The sequence below is a fragment of the Felis catus genome, chromosome E3 (assembly GCF_018350175.1).
Source record: "Felis catus isolate Fca126 chromosome E3, F.catus_Fca126_mat1.0, whole genome shotgun sequence".
NCBI classification, from domain to species: Eukaryota; Metazoa; Chordata; class Mammalia; order Carnivora; family Felidae; genus Felis; species Felis catus.
Window position 1 is genome coordinate 37,213,039 of NC_058383.1, and position 22,633 is coordinate 37,235,671.

Consider the following 22,633-nt stretch of genomic DNA (forward strand, 5'->3'; position numbering starts at 1 on the left):
GTTAGGACACTCAGTACTCTATCTCCACATAAAGGTCAGCTCCACCCGAAGTCAGGAAGGACCCTAGGACAGATGTGTGCCTTTGTATCTTGGTTAAAGAAAAAAACAGTCCAGTCTTCACCCCTTTATCAAAAAGTCCATTTGGTGTGTGTGTGGGGGGGGGGGTGTGGTATGTTAATGCAAGCACATAAACAGGGACTCAAGATCAGGCTAAATTCTCTTCAAAGACCCTTTCAACCGTGAAATTCTCTAAATATGTTTTATTGCAGTTTTAATTTTAAAAAAGACCTCGTATGATGGAAAACAACAGATGCACGTTAAAGGGAAGACTGCAGGAGCAGTGAACACGCTGGACAGCCCCTCCGTCCGCACAGACTACCGTCTGCGGAGTCTCCCTCCAGACGCTTTTCAAAGGAGTTGTCGTCACGCTCTGTGTACAAATTTAGCATCTTTGCTCTGAGGGCATAGAATGATCACACCACATTTTAACAGAGGTCTGGGTGACAGCCCCCCAGTCAGAGGGTCCCTGGGCTACATAAGCACATTCTCATGGAAACACGGGAGAGCCAGGGGACCACCAGGGCCCGGGTATGTCGATGGACAGTCGAATCATCCCGCCAAGCTTCTTCTCAGACCCAGTCCTGGAGGCAACTACAGCTGGCCCAGAGGAGGCACCCGGGCCTCCTTGGCTGTCCCTGGCCCAAGAGGGTCCTCCAGCACCCTGGGGCAGCACCTGGTCTGGGTGCTCTGCTTCTCAGCCCGGTGTGTCACATGTTGCTTCCTCCCAGTTCTGGAGCTGGCTGTATCTTCAAGGACTTGAGCCTTCTGGCCACCGGGACCCTCAGTGGCTGGCAGATTGGGCTGAGCTGTCCCCTTCCGAAATGCCCTGAGCTGCTGGAGAAGCTGACTCTTCCCAGTATGGTCCCTGTGACATATGACAAGTAACCTCAACACCAAGTGGAGCCAGACCCCCCCATCCAGAGTGCTTCCAGAAGCATGTTCACTGGTTCTCAAGACAGTTAAGATTTTGGCCTCTCAGCCCTTGCTGGGTCATAGGGCATGTTAGCATGTTAAAGGCCTGTGGGAGGAAACCTATGTGACGCTTCTCAACTCAGATTTTTCTTCTTTTTTCCCATACACCTAATGATGTTCCATTTTAGGGGGAACACTGCCTTTGACTCTGACATTCCCACAGGGTAGGATCCACAGGCTTTTCAATTCCAAAAACTATAGATACAGCATGTAAGTCTAAGTGGCCCCATGGCCACCATGTGGGGCCTCTGCATGATGGGGAGTGGAAACTTCTCTGAATTTAACATTGCACTTCTTCATTCACCCTGGCCTTTCCTTTCTAGCTAATAGCCATCACTTTATTCCATCCTGCAACTTCTTTTCACGTCCAATGCTATCAGCAGTAGGGACCAAATCAATTTGGAGAGCTATTTTTTAGAAGGAAAGTACTAATCCCTTCTCAGGAGTGAAGTGAGGTATCCTTGGTGATGTCAGGAGGACAGCAGCCCAGGCTGGGCCCCAAGTGGGCTCCCACGGGCCACCTCCCAGACCACCCCTAGGCCCACACGTGCTGGCCCTGTGGGTGCAAGACAAAGCTGAAAGCACAAACATCAAACGTGCCAGGCTGAGGGCTTGCTGTGGAAAGCAGAGATGGACCATGCCCAGGTGGCGGGAGCCCCTTGGTGGTTACCGTGGCCCCTGGGAGGAATGACGCTCCTGCTCTGCTGGTCCCTGTTGGTCTCCAAGAGCCGCTGTCTCTTCCTCCTCCTCGCTGTCAGAGGAGCTGGAGCTGGAGGTGACGAAACCTTGGTTCACAGAATGTATCCCACGCCACCCAGGCCTCCCTACTGACCCAAGACCACTGAAGTTTCCTGCCAAGTGGTGGAGGGACAAACTCCAGGGCGATGTACCAAAGCCTAGACTGCTGGCTCTAAGCTCTGCCTGGGTTCTGCTCTCCCTGCAGGGAGACCCTGCTGATGGGACCAAGTGGGACTGCCGGCCAGGCTCAGCTCCTGGCTACGAGCACTTCTCCACCAAGCAATGCACCGGTACTAGCCCACATGGGCGCTATCCCACACCGTCCCACCTGTCGAAGCCCCTGCTCCTCCTAAGGCCAACGTGGCTAATGCAAAACAGGGCTGTCACCACTTCCAGTACCTTTCTGAAGACCCAAGTTCCAATGGCTCCGTGGGCCGCAAATCGATGAAGACAGTAGGAGGCTCTGCTGGGACCCTTAGCTGCAGGCCGCTGGCCAGCCTTAGGCCCAGCTCAGCCTGGAAGCCCGGCTCCATCCGAGCAGTTCTGAGATAAGAGAGCAGGGTTTTCTGAGTCACTTCTGGGTGATTATGGTGTGACCTGTGCTGGGCTCAGGGCTGCCCCCAACTGGACGCCCACCATGTACAGGGCACTGAGCTAGGCCCTGTAAGTGCCCTTGTTCTTTTTTGCTCTTCAGAACAACCCTCAAGATTTGGCCAACAATGCCCAACAGAACCATCCATGGTGACTGACATGTTCAGGGTCTGTGCTTTCCCATGTGGTAGCCACTGGCCAAAGGTAGCTACTTAAATTTACATGTTAGCTAACTGAAATAAATAAAAAAATAAAATTAAATCATTTCCTTGGGGCATCTGGGTAGCTCAGTCATGATCTTCGGCTCAGGTCATGATCTTGCAGTTTATGGGCTGGAGCCCCGCATCAGTCTCTGTGCTGACAGCTCAGAGCCTGGAGCCTGCTTCAGATTCTGTGTCTCCCTCTCTCTCTGCCCCTCCCCAACTCCTGCTCTGTCTCTCTCTCAAAATTAAATAAACATTAAAAAATATATTAAAAAATCATTTCCTCATTTGTACGAGACATGTTTCAAAGGTTCAGTAGCCACATGTGGCCAGTGGCTATCAATTGGACAGTGCAGGTCTAGATATTTCTATTGGACACTGGGTTGCTAGGAACGGAAGCCCACTCCAAGTAGCTCAGGTGAAAAGGGGGATTCAGTGGCTCTCAGATTCCTAAAAAGAGTGGAACAACCAAAGTGTGGGAAGCTAGGCTTTAAGGGATCCTGGTGCCCTGTCCCCACCTCTTCCCTTTCGGCTTCAGTCTTGCTCACTACGGCTGGCCTTTCTCAGTCCTCCCATCCCCATCCGGACACACTGAGACTGGGAATTCTCAGGGAAAGGCTCTGATTGGCCTGGCTTGGGTCACAGGCCAGTGCTAGCCTAACAGTCTGACAAGGCAGGTCCTTGTCTGGGGAAGTCATGTGGATGATGGAGGGAGGGTTCCTATAGAGTGTGCAAAGAGTAGGTGCTCTGAGGCTCGAGTCCCAGCCCTGCCATCTATGGCCTAGACAGGCCAACCTCTGAGCCTCAGTTTCCCCATCTATAACACGGGGTTAAGATAATAGCAGCACCTACCTGATCAGATTGTTGAGATGAAATGAGAAATATACATCAAGTGCCCCCCCCCCCACTCCAGGTAGGCCTAATAAATGCTGCAAGTCCATGGGCCACTTCCACAGAGGACAGGGCTGTAGCTAGCAAGAAGTCCCACCTGCGGCTGGTCTCCCGCTGCTTAGTGTCCTGGGGCGTGTCAGCAGGTGCCTTCCAGGCAGAAGAGGCTCTGGACTGTGTGGCACCCAGGAGGGCGAGCCGTTCCATGAGCCTGTCCTGGGTGTTGAGCAGGGTGTGGTCTGAGGGCAGAGCGGGGAGGCTGCTTAGTGGGGACACTGCCCCTGTTTGATTTACAGTAGCCTGAGTTACTGATTCCCCTTGGAATCCTTTGTGTGGACACACCTCACCTTGTACACGTCCTCTGCCACTCAGCCCTGTACAAAGACCCCCACCTCCAGCTCAGCAGGGCCAGGGGAGTGGTATGTACACAATCCCCATAAAGAGGGAGTGACTTACTACTAACAGTTTACCTCACTCCTCAGTCCCACATGTCAGAGGGAACCATAATTAACAATTAACACTTAAAAAAAAAAAAAGGCAACAGGATTATCCTCTGTAGATTTTTTTTCACTGTATAGATTGTCTTTCCATGTTAACATACATAGATTACCTTCATTAGGTTTTAGTGCATTTTGTGCTGTAACTGCTTTAGCTTGACTCCTATAGAATATTGAATATGGGTCATTTCCAAATTTTCACAATTATAAACAGTATTGCAACAAACATCCTTGAATACACACCTTCACCCACTGGGGTATTTAGGATAGACTTGAGCAGTGGAATAAGTGGATTGAAGGCTTAAGTGCCTTTAAAATAGAGAATGGATTCTGCCACATTGCCCTCCAAAACAGGTGCGTGGATTACAGCCGCTGCCTTACAGGAGAGAGGGTTTCTCCACACCCTGCTGTAAGGCATTAAATTACAAACAAACAAGCAAACAAAAAAACCTTGTTGAAACAGCACCAGGGGCTCAGTCACAGAGGGAGTTTGCTCCGGAATTGGAAGCCGGAACCCACAAACCTCCTTGCTCCTTTGCTTCACTCACCTTTGTGGCCTGGGATGGATGAAGAGGGAAGAGGAGCTTTCCTTTTATTTACAGAACTGCCCAGAGCGAGCCCACAGGTGCAATGGCAGTAATCACATCCCTGGCTTTCTCGGTAAATGGGGAGATGAATGGAAGCAGAGTTTGCTTAGGAGCTGGGTGAAGAAGCACAAAATGCAGGTTGGTTTGCCCTCAGAGAGAGAGAGGAAGGCCTGAGGGGGTGGGCAGGAGGAAAAGGTGTGGGTCAAGGGTAGGGACCGTGTCTGAAGGCCCCCCTGGTATCTCCAGAGCCTCTTCCACTCCAGACACCAGCAGGGGGTCATATGTATAACGAATGAGTGAGTGAATGAGTGAATGGGTGAAATTTCCACGGGCTGGCACCTGACCTGTGTGGGACCATGAGGGCTGAGCAACAGAGAGGACATGGTGGGCTGCCAGGCTGACCCTATTTTTGAGAGGCCCTGGAAAGAGCTGCTTATGGGGATGCACTTGGGCCCTGGCGTTCAAGATCAGACCTCGGCCCAGGCGGTCAGCTGCCCACCACGTAGCTCCAGGTGCACGATCTCCCCTGTCATCTTCGCGCCCTGCCAGACTTTGAAGGATGTGATCCAAATCCCACTCTTCAAGTTGCTGAAATAATTAAAGGAGTGATTAAAATGCAGCCACAGGGTCCTGGCAGCAGGAGCGCCTGCTTCCACAGCTGCCGTGACCAACAGAGGCCATCGTGGGTTGTTTTGGGTTAGAAATGAGGGTTTGGGTGCCTGCCCACATTGGCACGGGCTCCCTCTCTCACCCACACCTCCATTAAGGTGGGTGGGGCCAGCGTCTCCTGCCTTCTCTTTCCTATGCCTTTTTTAGGCAACACTTTTGTTTTTGGCACAGAGACACTGTTTGACCTGGAAACCCCAGTGTTGTTTTAAAACTCTTTAGGTTCATACAGGTTTAGAGTGTTGGGAGGTTAAAACGTTTTGCTCTCTTAAGGAACAGATTGTTCTGGGCAGGTGCTCCCACGCAAGGACCTGGAAAAGAGCGCTGGGGGCGTCCGGGTGTGGCGAGAGGAGGGAGGAAGGTAATTGGGAATTGATGTTCCTTGAAGCTCCTTGTGGCCCTAGGGTGAGTGAAGACAGAAGTGTTTGGGGACCAGCAGAATGGAAAGAATGGCTTGTTTAAACCACAACCGATGAGAATGAAATTGGTAAAAATGACCTCCATGTACAACCTGATACCGTTTTTCTCTGTTGTTAAAATTATCAAAATTTGAAAATAAGGCAAAAAAAGGAATTGTGTGATGTTTAAATGTCATGCTGGAGCTTTTGTCACAAGCCCACCTTTCTGGGGACAGTAATTTGGCTTGCACAGTTGACCAGGGCCCACCTGTTTTACAACTTTGTAAACTGAGAACAGGTACAGTGGGTTTTTTCTGTCTGGTAGAGGTGATAACCCCAAAAGTGACAAAAACTTGTTGTTACTTTTGTTAGGATGTTGACCAATTTTGTACTTAGTATAGCAATTTTATCTCAGCACTCCTTTCTTTTTCCGCAGTTTTACAAAATCCCAGTTTCTCATAATCTCTTTGACCTGGCTTTGTCTTCCTGCCGGTTCCCTCATTAATGAGCGAAATACAATGTTAACAGGTGCTCACACTATTTGTGTGAAAGTGACAGCTTTAAGATTTTGGGAATTGTGCTTCAACAAAGTTTGTTCTATATCTTATATGTGGTTGTCTGTCTTTATAAACATGCTTTAGATTAGTATTCCTCCAGCCCTTCCTTCCTCCCTTCCTCCCTCCCTTCCTTCTTCTTTCCTTCCTTTTAAAGAAGGATGGAGTCTCCTTGTTCTTCCTTATTCTCGTTAACTCTACCTAAGGATGGTCTGTCTGTCAGGACCACACACCCACTGAGACAGGCATGACTGATGGCTGGGGGACCTAGGACCATGTGCCTAGGAGCTTAAGGTCATTGCTGTAGACTGAATGTCTGTGTCCCTCAAAAATCCACACGTTGAAATCCTAATGCCCAATGTGATGGTGTTTGGAGGTGGGGCCACCGGGAGGTGATTATGTCATGAAGGTGGAGCTCTTATAAAAAGGCCCCAGAGAGCTCCCTCACCTCTTCCACCGTAAGAGGACACAGCCAGATGTCAGGAAGAGGCTCTCACCAGACACTGAATGTGCTGGCGCCATGATCTTGGACTCCCCAGCCTCCAGAACTGTGAGAAATGAATTTCTCTTTAAGCCCTCCGTCTGTGGCATCTGTTATGGCAGCCCAGGTGTAGAGGGCAAGCCCTCAGGTTGTCCTGTGGAGGACCAGCTCACGGCCAACGTGCAGGGGACGCCCTGAGGAAGCACAGGCTGGAAGATGCCTACCTTGAGGGAGAGCACCAGCCGTCCTTCCCGGGGCCCCTCTGGTGGAGTCTCTGGTCTTGGAACTGCCACTGCCGCTGCACAGGGTGCCTCTTCCACTTGACTTTGGTCACTGCAGGCTGGGTCCTGGGCATCCCAGGTAACTTTATGGAGTATGTCCTTCTCAATCATCTTCCTTCTCTCCTTTCGGAGGGCTCTGCGGTCTGCATAGTTTGCGGCCCAACCGGTTTGTGAGGCAGCGCTCAGGGGCTCTGCTTTCAGGTCGCCTTCCCAGGGGGACGGGGTAGCTTCCCCCTGCAGCCCTTGGTGAGGACCCTGGGTGCTGAGGGACACAGCCCCATGGTTGTCTTCCTGCCACTTGGGGGTGTCCTTGGGCACCCTGAGAAGAGAACTGGTTTCCCCACAGCTGTCTATAGGTCCACCAGGGTCTCCACCTTGCAGAGAGGCAGAAGCCTCTGTCCTTGGGCCCCACTCTCTCCAGGGTTCTGTGCTGGGTTCCACAGGCACTGCACCTGGCTGTGGACAAAATGGGTGTCCTCAGCGTTCTCAAAAACATACTTGAGGGAATTTTTGTGTGTATGCAGTAAAACAGGTATGTAACATAAGATTTGCCATTTTAACCATTTTATCATTCTGTGACATTAAGCACATTCATAATGGGCAATCGTCACCACTATTTCCAAAGCTTTTTTATCACCCCAAAGAGACTGCACCTTCCCTCCCCCCAGGCCCCTAGTAACCTCCAGTCTACTTTCTGTCTCTATGGATTTGCCTGTTCTAGATATTTCATATAGGTGGAATCACACAATACTTGTCCTTTTGTGTCCTTTGGCTTAGCTTAGTGTTTCCAAGGTGCATGGAGGTTGTGGGTCAGTACTTGATTCTTTTTTATGGAGTGCATAATATTCCATTGTATGGACTATGTTTTGTTGATCCATTTCATTTGTTAGTGGCCATTGGGTTGTTGTTACCTTTTGGCCACTGCAAATAGGCCACACAGCTATTAAGGGTAGACAAGATGAAACGTAGGCCCTCTGACTCCAGAGCAAGCCCACAGCCTCTGCCCCCATGAGTGAGGACAGACTTTCCTGTCCCAGGTTGGGAAAAAAAAATTCTCCAGGACAGTTGCTGAGGTAATTGTAGAAATGAAGAAAATGCAAGATAAACTCACGTGGACATCCCTGCACCTGAACTAACTAGAGGTCTTGGCAGGCCTGGGAATTTCAGACCTTCTTCTAGGTGTAGCTGAGTGAGGGAATCATGATGATGAACGTTCTGTAAGATGACCCTGTATCAGTGCTTGCACTGAGATTTCCAGAACTCTCAGCACATAACCCCTGCCTCTAAACTGGCACTGAGACTTGACCAAACTCTAGAATGGCTTCTAGCAGCACACGGCTAGCATGACCCCAGTCCGTGAAAACATCTGCCTGAGAAAGCTCAGTGCTGTGGGGAGAATTCAGTGTTTGTTCCAGCCAACACCTGATGAGAGGCCCCTGACCTCCCTTTCTTAAGAGCATTTCCTAAAAAGGGCTTCAGACTCGGAGCTACGTGTCTCTTACAACCCAGAAGCATCTGTCCTGGGCCTGAGAGCCTTTCCTTTGGAACGTTCTCGTCAGGAAGGACATGGCCTCTGTCTCCCTTCTTCCAGGGCAGATAGACTCCTGACTTCCATACCTGCCAGCGGACACGCCTGGCCTAGTCGCACCCACGCTGGCCTGCTCTTTGTGATCGTTCACTTCTCTGACTCTAGTGAGCCCTGTTCTCCCCCTCCCTCGGTCTCCCTTGGAAACCCCGGTCACCTCTGCACAAGTCGGAGGGAGCTCAGCTCTTTCCCTGCTGTCAGCAGTTACCGAATGAAACCTGCTTCCCCTGCTTTGACGAATGTCTGGCTGTGCTGGTCTGTGACAGCATACCCACTTACCCTAGTTAATGAGTGACAACTAGTCATAATAATTACAGCAGAGGTAGGCCTGTCTCCTGGAGCCTTTAAGAAGAGCCAAAAGGCCTGATCAGTTGGGGACCTGCCCGGTGATGAAAGTCTATTGATGGGTTCTATTTATAAGGGCAGCAATTAATTTTAAGCATCAAGCCATTTTTTTTTTTTTTTTTTTAGCAGCAGGCAAAAGTTTATTAGAATATAGGATTAGAAAGGAAGAAGAGTAGGAAAGCTCTCTTTACAGAGAGGGGACATTCGAAAGTGAATGCCCCAAGCCATTAATTTTAGATAGAGTTTTTGGTCTTACCTGGGGCTCTGGGAAATGAGAAAAGAAGATGGAAAATTTGCTCTGACAGTTGGCGATGACTGTGATACGTGGTTACAGAGTGTGCTTTGGCATTTCTAATTGTTTCTTGTGTTCACCTCACCTCTCCAGTGAGGGGCACCTTCTTACCTCTGAATCCCCACTGTCACCCTTATTAAATCAACAAATGTTTAGGGAGTGCCGCAGTTTTGACCTCTTTGACCCACACCATAGGGTCAGGTGAGAGCGCGGACACCCACACCCCATTCTGCCCGCAGGGTCCCAGCTTTGTGGATCCCTGGGGCCTGCCTTCTACAGACCTCAGAAGACCCATCAACCGTAGCAAGCCAGGCCCCGGCAGGGTCTTCGGCCAGCTCCTCCGACAGGTCTGGGATCAGGGCAGTGTGATCTCGCTGGAAGATGAACAGCTCCTCTGCCTCGCAGTCCGACTGTGACAAATGAGAGGACTTTTGAATTATAGGGCAGCAGGCAGAGCCAGGAGGGCCTCAGCCTCCGTCTGCCCTTGCCCTGCTGCTCAAGAGTGATCTGGGGAGACCAGCTTTCTCCCAGAGGTCTTTGGCCTGGCTGGTTCCTGCCACTGATTTAGAAAAGGGCTCGGCTGCACAGCCTCGTGAAGTGAGATCCCGGGCTCCAGTTGTGCACATACCTGCCACCCCCTAAGACCTTGAACATAACAGGTGCTCAGATAACACCTGGCACTGAACGAACAGGGCAGCAAGGTGGTAGCTGAGAGAAGAGCCCAGCTCTCCCCCTGGCCTGTAACCTTTAGCCATCACATAAATGACACAGTGTCTTAGCGCCTCTAAGGGGAGAGGGGGCACTTAGAGTCACCAGCTCACCTTGCAAGGATATCTGAAGATGAGAACAAATGAGGCTGAAGACATGAAAAGGTACTGGGGTCATGTTATCTACTCTCCGTTAGCTTTGTCGCATGCTGGAAGATACCTGAGGCCCAGGACGCTCTGTTTGTCTTTGTAGGCATCCCAGGAAGGACCCAAACCTGTCAGGTTACTTCTAAATGCCTAGCTGCAAACTGTGAGTTTGGCACCCACTACTAGGGAGCGGCTGCCCAGGGCCTTGTCTACCTTTCTTCATCGATAGGGTCACTGCCATTCTTGTGTGTGTGCACATGCCCACTTTTCACTAGGCGGAGAAGCTGGCACAGCTCATTTAAGACTGAATTCAGAGTCACTCTTGTCACCCAGTGTTCTCAGTTCAGTGTTCGATATCAGTCAGTAGAAACTAGAAACACAATTACGATCATGGGGAGGCAGGGTCTGCCAGCTGTGTAATGTCACAAAGGGCTTCTTATTCTTGAAGAGGCAAAGTAGGCTCCATAAATGTTTGTTGAATGAATGCATGCCACCATTTCAATGCATCACGATAAGCTCTTGGAGGAATTCTCCGGTCATAATTTCAGGTCACTGAAATGGCCCGTAAGGATGCCAAGTATGAATAAATGTATTCGGAGGACAAAAAGCAAAATTATGACAAATGCAGGAGCTGATAAGCTCCAAAGCTATTCTTGGGTCAACACTGTGCTTGCCATGGGAAGAAAGGGCAATCGGGGCCCAGGAAAACATAAGAAGAAGGCGCTTGCTTACCAAGGAGGAATCGGAGTCCAGAGATGGGAGCTGGTCCCTGACGGCCTCAAGGACGGCATCCCAGGGCCCTGTCTGGGAGGCCCAGGGAGGTGGGGACTCCTCATCTTTGTCCTGGGACGCCATGAGGACCCAGGCTCCAGGGATGCTGCTCAGCGTGCCATCATCCAAGCAGCCCTGCAGAGGACACAGGGTGAGGTGAGAGGGTTCCAGGGGCCAAGGGCCAAGAGCTCAGGGTGGGGCAGTGGGAGAGGGCTGCCTTTTCAAAGCGTCTACCACCCTGTTCGGGGTGAAAACAGACTGCCAGACCTCCCATTGGTTTCCCTTCTGGTTCTCCAGGTTCCTGTTCCTGTTAGTCAATGTGCCCACACGTGTGTGTATGTAGGTGTGTGTGTGTGTGTGTTTGAACAACACAGGTTGGAACTGCATGAGCCCACTTATATGCAGATTTTTTTTCAATAAATGCAGTTAGTACAATAATGTATTTTCTCTTATGATTTTCTTAACATTTTCTTTTCTCTAGCTTATTTTATGTGGGAATGCTGTATATAATACATGTAACATACAACATGTGTTAATCGTCTAATGATGTTATTGGTAAGGCTTCTGGTCAACAGTAGGCTGTTGTCGCTAAGTTTTTAGGGAATCAAAAGTTATATGTGGAGGTGTGCCTGGTTTGCTCAGTCAGTAGAGCATGTGACTCTTGATCTTGGGGTTTTAAGTTTGAGCTCCAAATTGGGTGCAGAGATGACTTAAAAATAAAATCTTAAAAAACAATTTTTTTTAATGTTTATTTTTGAGACAGAGAGAGCATGAATGGGGGAGGGTCAGAGAGAGAGGGAGACACAGAATCCGAAGGAGGCTCCAGGCTCTGAGCTGTCAGCACAGAGCCCCACACGGGGCTCGAACTCACGGACCGCGCGATCATGACCTGAGCCAAAGTCGGTCGCTTAACCGACTGAGCCACTCAGGCGCCCCTAAAAATAAAATCTTAAGGGGGCACCTGGGTGGCTCAGTCAGTTAAGCGTCCAATGTCCAACTCTCTCTCTCTCTCTCAAAAAAAATAAGCATTTAAAAAAAAGATTTTATTTTAATATTTATTTATTTATTTGGAGAAGGGGGAGGGTGTGCATGAACAGGGAGGGGCAGAGAGAGAGATTGAGAGAGTGAGAGGGAGGGAGGGAGACAGGGGATCTGAAGCGGGCTCTGTGCTGAAAGTGAAGAGCCCAATGCAAGGCTCGAACCCGCGAACCATGAGATGATGACCTGAGCTGAAGTTGGACGCTTAACTGACTGAGCCACCCAGGTGCCCCTAAAAGAAAGAAAATCTTAAACATTATATGTGGATTTTTGACTGCGCGGGGTATTGGTCCTCCTAAGTCCTGTGTTCAAGAGTCAACTGTATGTGTGTATGTATATCTATATATATCTAGATGTATATATCTATACCTATAATATATAATGTAACCATATACATACATATGTAGGTATATGTATATGATAAATAGAATGATATATGTGTATGATATACAGATTATGTAAGGTATTTATATCCCAAGTAACATAAATCCCATTACTATCTACATTTTATAGACTCAGAGAAGTTACATTGTTAGTAAATGGCAAAGACAAAATTTGTAGCAAAGTTAGAAGGGATTTCAAGCCTCACTACACTTTACTGCCCCCTTTACAAAGGAGTCCCCAGGAAAGTTTTTTTGGAGTCACCACTTAACCCCTGACACCCAGGCACTTAACCAGCCCCTTCCATCTTTTGTACTCCTAACAGGAGAAGGCCTGGGCCCTCAGGGGTCAAGGTAGCTTTAGGAATGTGGGATGATGGTACTTCAGAGCCAGTGTCTGGACATCCCCTGCAGCCCCCAGATATAGCCCACTGTGCCTATACTATAAGAGAGCACTTCCACCCTAGCCCTGCCTGGCTATTACTCTGTGTCAGGGCCCCCATGAAGGCAGCAGTAGCAGATGTGAGTGGTGGGGTACTTGCTTTTGTGCTCACAGAACCTGGAGCAGGAGCTTGGTGCACCTTGAACTGTGAACAGCAGGGTGGGGACGCAGCTCATAACACATCAGCGGATGTTTTTTGGAACCGGGCTCTGTAGGGCAGACTGTAGCGTAACAGAATCACCAGATATTCTAGGTTCTTCAGACAGGCAAGGCAACAAGGTAGGGAAAGGCATTACAGGTTGCAGCAAGAACATGTACAGTGGCTCAGAAGAGTGAAAACTGCCCAACATGTTGGGGTAAGAAAGTATCTGCTGCGAGAATATGCGGTGATGACAGACCAGATCGCGGAGGGTCTTGAACACCACGGCGAGTTCACTTTATCCTGCTGACTGGGGTTAACGCCTAAGCGGCGGAGCTGCTCGAGTCTCCTCCGAACCCTGGAGCAAATTCCACATCCGTTTCTTCGCTGCAGCCCGTTAGCCCCGCCCCTATCCCCGCCCCCGCCCTTCTGGCCTAGGAGCCCCGTTGTCCTGACAACTGGACGCCAACAGCCTCCCGGACCAGTCTTTTAAATTCTAAAGCTGGGAAACAGGAAAACACGTCGCTCGTCTTCCCACCCTTCCCCACCCACCCGTTTCCCGCCCCCGTCCCATCAAAATCCCGACATGTACCTTCGGAGGCCACTCACCTCAGGCCTCTACCTCCCCTCTCTGCGCAGTTTTGACAGGACTATAAACAGTTCCCAGTGCGTTCCTCCGGACCCGTTCGCTCCCCCGGGCCGCGGCGCAACTACTGAGGCTGTCACCGCCTTTGGAATGCCCCCTCGGCAGTTTTACATTACTGGACTGCCAACCGCACTTTTTCCCCCCGCTCCTCTTTCGGGACTTGGCGCGTCCTGCCTCTCTTGAAATAGGATTGGTTTCCCTGGCTAGCGGAGGGGAGGGGCAAGGCGAACTCCTCCTGTTGATTGGCTGCCGCGGGGGTCACACAGCGAGCCGGGCGAGCTGACCGGAAGGCTCGGGTGCGGGACGGACAAATTCCACAGCGCCGGGAGCGCCCCGCGGTCCGGCGAGAGTCCCGGCGTGCTCCGCGCCTCCCGCAACCACTTCCGGGGCGGGAGTGGGGTCGCGGTGTCCGGGCGCTGCGGCGGCAGCCCGCGCGGAGGGAGCCCGGGCGTGCGTGGCGGCGAGCGCGCCGGGCTGAGAGAGTGCGGCGGCGCACCGGGACTCAGCGCAGGTACGCTCGGTGGCGGCCCGACACCGCCTGGGGCCGGCACTTGCCGCCTGCCTGTCTGCGGCCAGGCCCGGCCCGCCGCTTGGTAGCCGCGTGAGTTTCTGGTGACGCTTCCGCTTTTGCATCCTTGTAGAGGCGACGGCAGAGCCACGTGCCATGTGGGGTTACCAGGAGGTGTCAGGGGATGTCTGTGCGGTCTGGCCTGGCGGTGTTCTCGAAGGACCCACCCCGGGGCCTGACAACCAGGGTGGGTACCCCAGTCTGCGCGAACGGCTCACGCGTCAGGACGAGACGGGCTGCCTTTGGGCTTTTGCAGACTTCCTCCCTGTGGGCGTGGCGGCCGACTATCAGCGTCATTGTTTTTTAGTTAAGGTTTTTGGGTTATTGAAAAGGTAATGGATACTAAGCAAGTCTACAAATGTACGGATGAACGTAATCGTTTTATTCATAACAAATACTCCATCATTGTAGAGTGTGTGACATGTGGCATGGTGATAAAAGAAGTACCAGTAGCTTTACGGCCCCGTGGCATCCGAGTTCTCCCTCCATAGGCTCCTAGAGCCGGGCCTGGATGTGATTGCCGCCTTGCAGGGTGAGAGACACCTGAGCCTCTAATAATAAGAGAGACCACATAGGGGCACCTGGCTGGCTCAGGCAGTTAAGCTTCCGACTCTTGGTCTCGGCTCATGACCGGCTGAGGTCATGATCTCATGGTTTGTGAGTTCGAGCCCCGCGTGGGGCTCCGTGCTGTGGCTGCGGAGCCTGCTTGAGATTCTCTCTCTCCTTTCTCTGGCCTTCCCCCACTTGTACTTTCTGTCTCTCAAAATAAATATATAAATAAACTTAATTTTTGTAAATGTCTATTTATTTTTGAAGAGGAGAGAGACAGACTGCGAGTGGCAGAGGGGCAGAAAGAAAGGGAGACACAGAATCCGAAGGAGGCTCCAGGCTCTGAGCTGTCAGCACAGAGCCTGACCCGGGGCTCTAACCCACAAACCAGGAGATCATGACCTGAGCCGAAGTGGGACTCTTAACCTACTGAGCCTCCCAGGCACTCCTGTAAATAAATAAACTTTAAAAAATATATGAGAGACTGCATAGACTCCACTCTGGAGGAGGCATTTGGAGTAAAAGAGACCCACCTATAGGAGGCTTGAGGGATGTGTGGAAAGGGGCCCTTAACTGGCACTCGGCTTATTTGGGTTCTTATCCAGTATTTGTTGGCTTGGACTATTCAGGTTGGGGTTTCTTGCCTGCAGAGTGAGAAAGCTGGTTGATCTCAGGCCCTGCCAGTGTGAGGAGGTGGTGGTACCAGAACATTGGGCTTTGCTCTGAACTTGGTTACCTCCAGGCCCCATCATATGTACACATATTCTGGCCAAGGGCTTACAAGATTCTTTGTCCCTCAGATTGGTGGCTTGTTAGTTGTTTGGCCATCTCAGCTGTTACCTGGAGTGTGGAAGCATTCTTTAGTAGAGACTGAGGTCCTAATGCATCTGTGAACTGCTGGAGTGCCTTTAGGCCATCTGAATGGACATGACCCTCCTTTTCTCTCTTTGCTATAGTTGTTTCCTTGTTCTCTCCCACCCATAGTAGGTAGGAGACAAAAGTTACTTGGGGACCTAAAGGTTCTAATAGGAAGCTAATGGCCTGGCATTGATTTGGTTAGGATTCCCAGAATAAAGGACTTTCATGGACTCCTCATCCTGGTATAGTGGCTCCAGGAACGTTCCACCCCCCCACAAATTTTCCAGTGTATCACTCTCCCATCCCTCCTGTTTGCAAGGAATGTATGGTTGGATTCCTACTCAGTCAACCTTTGCCAAACACCAATCACATCATAGTTTCTGTGCTGGGACTTACTTGTCTTTTCTTTTTAAAGATTTTAAAATTTTTACATTAGGGTGCTCCTGGGTGGCTCGGTCGGTTAAGTGTCCGACTTCGGCTCAGGTCATGAACTCACCGTTCTTGGGTTTCAGCCCTGTGTTGGGCTCTGTGCCGAGAGCTCACAGCCTGGAGCCTGCTTCAATTTCTGTTTCCTTCTCTCTCTGCTCCTCCCCCACTCACATTCTGTCTCTCTCTCTCTCTCCCAAAAATAAACAAGGATTAAAAAAAAATTTTTTTTTAATTAAAAAAAAAGTTTACATTAAAATTCACTCATTTGGTGTTTGGGTCTATGAGTTTTGATTAACATATAGAGTCAACATATCTACCAACCAGTATATAAAACATTCCCCCCAAATTCCCTCTTGCTGTCCCTTTGTGGTCCCCCCATTCCTAACCCCAGTCCCACTGATCTGTCCTCCAGCCCTTCCATTTTGTTTTTTCTAGAATGTCCTGTAAATGGAATCATAAAGTAGGTAGCCTTTGAGTCTGACTTCTTTAGCACAGTGAGTTTGATGTTCATTCATATGTTGTGTCTATTACTGTGTGTGTCAACTGTTTGTACCTTCTGCTTATTAGTAGCGTTCCAATATACGGCTGTGCCACTGTTTACTTATCCTTTCGTCCACGTGTGTTTAACAACAGCCCCTTGAGCTATGCCCCCATTAGCGCGGAAGTAAAGACTGGAGATGGTAAATAGCAGAGCTAAATTTTGATACAACTCCCAAGTCCAGGCTTCTTTCCCACCACACCCAAGAGTTGATTAGGTCCAATAACCCAATTAACGTTTCTTAACTGCCCATCCAAGAGGTTGTCAGGCTTCCTGAGTTCCTGGAGAATTCCCTTGGTAGAACTGGGGCCTGAGGGTTGATGAAGGAAAGTGTCCACTGCAGTGTGTGACTCACCATAGATGCTCCTTTCTTTGTGTCTGGTGACAAGCTCACCGGTATTAGAAGGATGGAGCTGCCCAAACCATATAGCACTTAATGATAATCTTCTAAGTCTGTCCCAGGAGTTGGCTGCATTGAGTGGCAGTCTGCTAGGATAGTGACCAGCCGCCTACTGCAGGTGGGAGTGTGACCATCCTGTTCTGTTCCCTGGAACAACCAGGAAGGAACGCTCTAACCCCTCGATCTCCCTCCACAGTGATGTCGGAGCTCAGCGATGAAGCCAGTGAGCCAGAACTCCTGAACTGCAGCTTGTCCATGTGGCATGGGCTGGGTGCTCAGGTCGGCCGGGAGGAGCTGGCCGTCCCCTTGGATCTTCACACAGCTGCTTCCATTGGCCAATATGAAGTGGTGAAGGAATGTGTGCAGCGGTAAGAGACCTTGGGAAATGTTCCTGCTCAGATTTTGAGTACCGTCTCTGTGGCTTCAGATCCCAGGTAGGGCTGTCAGTGAGCTTATGGGGCCTTGCACACAGTCGCAGACATGGAACACAGCGAGATATATCCCTGTGTCTGTCGGACAGCTGTCACTAATGATTTAGGCTGGACACGAATAAGTCCGTTTTTAAGAAGGAAACGACAGTTTGGGCTTTTTTCATAAGCTTATGAATCATTTCAGACTTTTGTTAACTACAGTCATTTTATGGTTTTTACTAATTGCAGAAGTGCTCAGACAAAACAAAAATAAAGTTAGAAAGTGATGCCCTGTGGCCTCCTTTCCCCAGGAGATTCATTTTTATCCCTTGTGCCTTCCTGTCACTCTGGCTTCTACCATAGAGGAGGAGGAGGTGGGATTCATCTTCTTCTCTGGGGATCGCCACCTGATTGCCACCTGCAGTCTTACACGTGCGTTAATTTAGTTTTTGGAAAAGGACCAATCTCCTTGCCTCCACCCCCTTACATCCACCTCATTGTTTCTGTTTCTCATTGACAACTAGGAGAAACCATCTATGTCTATATCTACGTGTGCCTGTTTCAGTTCCTGGGGAGCCAGAGCAAAGCCTTGTATAAGCCCTGGGTTTCTGGTTCCTAAGTCATAACTGCCACTTATAAATATGTGGCCGGTTAAGTACAAGTATAGCCCTGTGGTAAGACATAATGTTTTGTACTCCTGTACCAGGTGGCTTTTGGAATGTTAGCTGGATATGCAGGCAGCACATTCCCTCACAGGGTCACTGAGACCCCAGTTACAACTTTGCTCCTTTGGCGTTCTTGGGTTTTTAAGCCTTTGGGTGTACTGTTTGTTTGTTTATTTATTTATTTATTTATTTATTTATTTTTATATATATGAAATTTATTGACAAATTGGTTTCCATACAACACCCAGTGCTCCTCCCAAAAGGTGCCCTCCTCAATACCCATCACCCACCCTCTCCTCCCTCCCACCCCCCATCAACCCTCAGTTTGTTCTCAGTTTTTAACAGTCTCTTATGCTTTGGCTCTCTCCCACTCTAACCTCTTTTTTTTTTTTTTCCTTCCCCTCCCCCATGGGTTCCTGTTAAGTTTCTCAGGATCCACATAAGAGTGAAACCATATGGTATCTGTCTTTCTCTGTATGGCTTATTTCACTTAGCATCACACTCTCCAGTTCCATCCACGTTGCTACAAAAGGCCATATTTCATTTTTTCTCATTGCCACGTAGTACTCCATTGTGTATATAAACCACAATTTCTTTATCCATTCATCAGTTGATGGACATTTAGGCTCTTTCCATAATTTGGCTATTGTTGAGAGTGCTGCTATGAACATTGGGGTACAAGTGGCCCTATGCATCAGTACTCCTGTATCCCTTGGATAAATTCCTAGCAGTGCTATTGCTGGGTCATAGGGTAGGTCTATTTTTAATTTTCTGAGGAACCTCCACACTGCTTTCCAGAGCGGCTGCACCAATTTGCATTCCCACCAACAGTGCAAGAGGGTTCCCGTTTCTCCACATCCTCTCCAGCATCTATAGTCTCCTGATTTGTTCATTTTGGCCACTCTGACTGGCGTGAGGTGATACCTGAGTGTGGTTTTGATTTGTATTTCCCTGATAAGGAGCGACGCTGAACATCTTTTCATGTGCCTGTTGGCCATCCAGATGTCTTCTTTAGAAAAGTGTCTATTCATGTTTTCTGCCCATTTCTTCACTGGGTTATTTGTTTTTCGGGTGTGGAGTTTGGTGAGCTCTTTATAGATTTTGGATACTAGTCCTTTGTCCGATATGTCATTTGCAAATATCTTTTCCCATTCCGTTGGTTGCCTTTTAGTTTTGTTGGTTGTTTCCTTTGCTGTGCAGAAGCTTTTTATCTTCATAAGGTCCCAGTAATTCACTTTTGCTTTTAATTCCCTTGCCTTTGGGGATGTGTCGAGTAAGAGATTGCTACGGCTGAGGTCAGAGAGGTCTTTTCCTGCTTTCTCCTCTAAGATTTTGATGGTTTCCCGTCTCACATTTAGGTCCTTTATCCATTTTGAGTTTATTTTTGTGAATGGTGTGAGAAAGTGGTCTAGTTTCAACCTTCTGCATGTTGCTGTCCAGTTCTCCCAGCACCATTTGTTAAAGAGGCTGTCTTTTTTCCATTGGATGTTCTTTCCTGCTTTGTCAAAGATGAGTTGGCCATACGTTTGTGGGTCTAGTTCTGGGGTTTCTATTCTATTCCATTGGTCTATGTGTCTGTTTTTGTGCCATGGGTGTACTGTTTAAATGCATAGTCCAGGAAGGCGCCTGGGTGGCTCAGTCGGTTGGACGTCCGACTTCGGCTCAGATCATGATCTCACAGTTTGTGGGTTTGAGCCCCGCATCAGGCTCTGTGCTGACAGCTCGGAGCCTGGAGCCTACTTCGGATTCTGTGTCTCCCTCTCTCTCTGCCCCTCCCCCACTCTCACTCTGCGTCTCTCAATAAATAGAACATTACGAAAATTAATAAATCCACAGTCTGGAATGGCTCCACAGGGGAGAGGGGAAGTGTTTGTGCTCTGGTTGGGACTGTAGCCCTAGCTGACACCAAGGCTGCTGACAGTAAGCAGACTGGGACCTGAAGCGAGTAGAGGCATCAGAAGGGAGGCTTGGGCCCAACTGGACATGTCAGAGCCTCAGAGATACTCTGTGGAGGGCTGGGCTCTTCTCCACATGGAATTGAGCCACCAGCGAAGGTCATCTGGCCAGGGTGGACTGGTCTCTGTGCGCTCTCCCAGCCAGTGGCTACCATTGCATTCCTGGGATCAGGACCTTCTGGAATGGCTGCATGGGTATCCCGGAGTGAATAGAAGGTGCTAGCAAATGGAACATAATTGTCTGGTGTGGCTTCTTGTGTCCAAACCTCTGAGAGGCACAGACTGTGGGTTGACTGTCAGACTGGACTGCCAGATGCTGGCTTCCAGCTGTGGCAATGAGAGCATCGCCTACCTCCACTGGAGGCTGGGATTGTGCAAGAGGAAAGCTGTGGGGCATGAACCATGCAGGGTGTTCTGGAAGTAGATGTTATTTCCATGCCCCAGGCCCAAACTCTGGGGTAGGAAGCCCATAATTTTTTTTTTTTCCTGGGGGAAACGCTTCTTTAGAATTTTGGTGGAAATCAATGAAAAAGATAGGATCCTCTGGGTACTGATTTTCCAAGAATGTTTTTGTAGGATGAGGTGACAAGGGAGAAATCTTACCCATTGTCTGAGTCCCTTCCCCTTTCCTTTCCACCCAGCACCGGACTAGCAGATCCTGGTCTGTTGGAAGGCAATCAAGGCTCCGGGTCACAGTTTCTTGACCTTGGCACTCCTGACAGTCTAAGCCAGATCATTCTCTGTTGGGAGGCTGACTTGTGCATGCAGGATATTTAGCGGCATCCCTGGCCTCCACCCCCTAGATGCCAGTAGCTTTTCCTTATGCACTTGTGAACCAGTAATGTGTCCAGACTTTGCCAAATGTCTCCTGGGGGGCAGAATCCCCCGGTTGAGAACCATCTGTGTTGCTGGGGGTAGGAAAGAAGAGAATTGCTGGCCTTGGGATAGGAGGAGGGGCCAATGAGAATGTGCAGTTGGAGGAGGAAGATAGCCCTGTGGACTTTGCAGAGGCAGCTGTACAGCAAACCTAACTGTTCCCCTGTCTTCCTCCCCTCCCCTATGATGTCCAGCGTGGCAGATAACTTCTGCTTCCTGGCTGTACTTCCCCCTCTTTGTCTTGGCCTGGCCTTGCCGCCGGCTTTGGTAAACCTCACACGTGAGGTGGCGGGACATGTCTAGCATATCTTGCATTTGTTTAGGAGAGAGTTAGATTTGAATAAGAAGAATGGTGGTGGCTGGACCCCGCTGATGTATGCTTCCTACATTGGACACGATACCATCGTGCACCTGCTGCTTGAGGCGGGGGTGAGTGTGAATGTGCCGACCCCGGAAGGGCAGACTCCACTGATGCTGGCTTCCAGCTGTGGCAACGAGAGCATCGCCTACTTTCTCCTCCAGGTGAGCTACGAGGGGACTCAGGCTCAGAAATGTGCGGGGCTCCCGGCTCTGGCAGAGACGTGAACCACCGCAGACCATGGTGTGCGTGTGCGTGTTCGTGTAATCACTTTGATTCTTGCAGTGTGACGGCCTGGAGGGCGCCCGCCCCACACAGAGGAGCTGAGGCTGTAACGAGCATTCTGTGTTCTCTTGAAGCAAGGTGCCGAGCTGGAAATGAAGGACATTCAAGGCTGGACTGCCCTCTTCCACTGCACCAGCGCTGGGCACCAGCAGATGGTCAAGTTCCTTTTGGACAGTGGAGCGAATGCCAACGTGAGGTGATTACCAGGTCTTTGGTGGTCGCTCTGACTCTGAGGAGGGCAGCTGGGGAGGCTAGAGTGCAGAGTAGCCCCTGCCTTGGGCAGAGGGGACAGTCCTGTCCAGGCATGGGGAGCTTGAGGATAGGCTGAGCTTTTTCCTGCATCTGTCAGGGGACATTGGGTACAGCACTTTAAGTGCTCTGAGTCTCATTTTCTTCCTTCCTTCCTTCCTTCCTTCCTTTCTCTTTTTTTATTAACTTTTTAAAATATTTATTTATTTTTGAGAGACAGAGACAGAGTGTGAGCAGGACAAGGAGAGAGAGAGAGGGGGAGACACATAATCCAAAGCAGGCTCCAGGCTCCCAGCTGTCAGCACAGAGTCCCAACCCACGAACTGAGAGATCATGACCTGAGCCACAGTTGGACGCTTAACTGACTGAGCCTCTCAGGTGTCCCTCTTTTTTTTTTTTTTTAATGTTTATTTATATTTGAGAGAGAGCACAAGCAGGTGAGGGGCAGAGAGAGGAGGACAGAGACTCTTAAACGGTCTCTGTGCTAACAGCAGGGAGTCAGATGGGGCTCAAACTTGTGAACCGCGAGATCTTGACCTGAGCCGAAGTCACTTAACTGACTAAGTCACCCAGGTGCCACTGAGTCTGAAAACTGGGGATGGCAGTACCGGTGTCATAGAGTTGTTAGAAAAATTACATGTTCTGTCACACATCAGGGGCCTGGGCCTGGCATTGTGAATGGCACTCCGTTTACATGCATTAAATGCTAACTCCTTTCTCCTTCTTGCCTTTGTCTGTGTTGGGTGAGGTGATGCTTTGAAAATAGTCATGAGTTTTGTAAGCCGGAAGGGGTGTTGTTGTCCAAAGCATGTCACAGTGATAATCCCCTTTCAGCACAGCAAGTACCAGCCCCGCATCCACCTGACACTGTGCACGCCCCTGGCTGAAGCCATCTCTTATAAGATACATGCCACCGTTTCATATGCCACTGAGGAAGAAGTGCCACTGATCAAAATGCCACTTGCCTGTTGATTTTAAGATAAATTCTGGCTTGGGAGATGTTAAAATGCAAAAATGGTGTATCTTACAATGGATGAAACCCAGGATTTAGCTTGGTTCCTGTCTTCTAGACCAGTCTGAAGGGA

The 22,633-nt window shown here is 49.8% G+C and overlaps 2 protein-coding genes across 15 annotated transcripts in view; one reads left to right on the forward strand and one right to left on the reverse strand.

The window, feature by feature from the left end:
• Positions 1–240: 240 nt before the first annotated feature.
• Positions 241–13,712, reverse strand: CE3H16orf71 (chromosome E3 C16orf71 homolog). 8 transcript variants are annotated; one of them, XM_023246336.2, is made up of 13 exons: positions 13,372–13,712; positions 13,022–13,120; positions 12,724–12,844; positions 10,725–10,898; positions 9,420–9,548; positions 6,860–7,372; positions 5,010–5,124; positions 4,498–4,506; positions 3,553–3,691; positions 2,170–2,313; positions 1,703–1,801; positions 734–925; positions 241–456 (listed from the first exon to the last, which is right to left on the reverse strand). In XM_023246336.2, the coding sequence occupies exons 4-13, from the start codon at positions 10,845–10,847 to the stop codon at positions 318–320; spliced, it is 1,602 nt and encodes a 533-aa protein (XP_023102104.2). In that variant the 5' UTR covers positions 10,848–10,898; positions 12,724–12,844; positions 13,022–13,120; positions 13,372–13,712; the 3' UTR covers positions 241–317. The 8 variants fall into 8 exon arrangements, with proteins under 8 accessions (XP_023102104.2, XP_023102103.2, XP_044903830.1 ...); XM_023246335.2 differs by lacking the exon at positions 13,022–13,120; XM_045047895.1 differs by lacking the exon at positions 13,022–13,120 and having other exon boundaries at positions 12,724–12,879.
• Positions 13,713–13,780: 68 nt separating this feature from the next.
• Positions 13,781–22,633, forward strand: part of ANKS3 (ankyrin repeat and sterile alpha motif domain containing 3) — a 35,720-nt gene continuing 26,867 nt past the window's right edge. For 4 of the 7 annotated variants that reach the window (XM_019820994.3, XM_006942372.5, XM_003998984.6 and 1 more), the window contains exons 1-5: positions 13,785–13,919; positions 14,050–14,163; positions 16,947–17,118; positions 20,980–21,178; positions 21,374–21,495. In XM_019820994.3, the coding sequence (XP_019676553.2) occupies positions 14,073–14,163; positions 16,947–17,118; positions 20,980–21,178; positions 21,374–21,495 (584 nt within the window). In that variant the 5' untranslated portion in view covers positions 13,785–13,919; positions 14,050–14,072. Of the gene's footprint in view, positions 13,920–14,049; positions 14,164–16,946; positions 17,119–20,979; positions 21,179–21,299; positions 21,496–22,633 lie in introns of those variants that run through there. The other 3 variants (XM_006942374.4, XM_019820995.2, XM_019820996.2) reach the window with 3 other exon arrangements.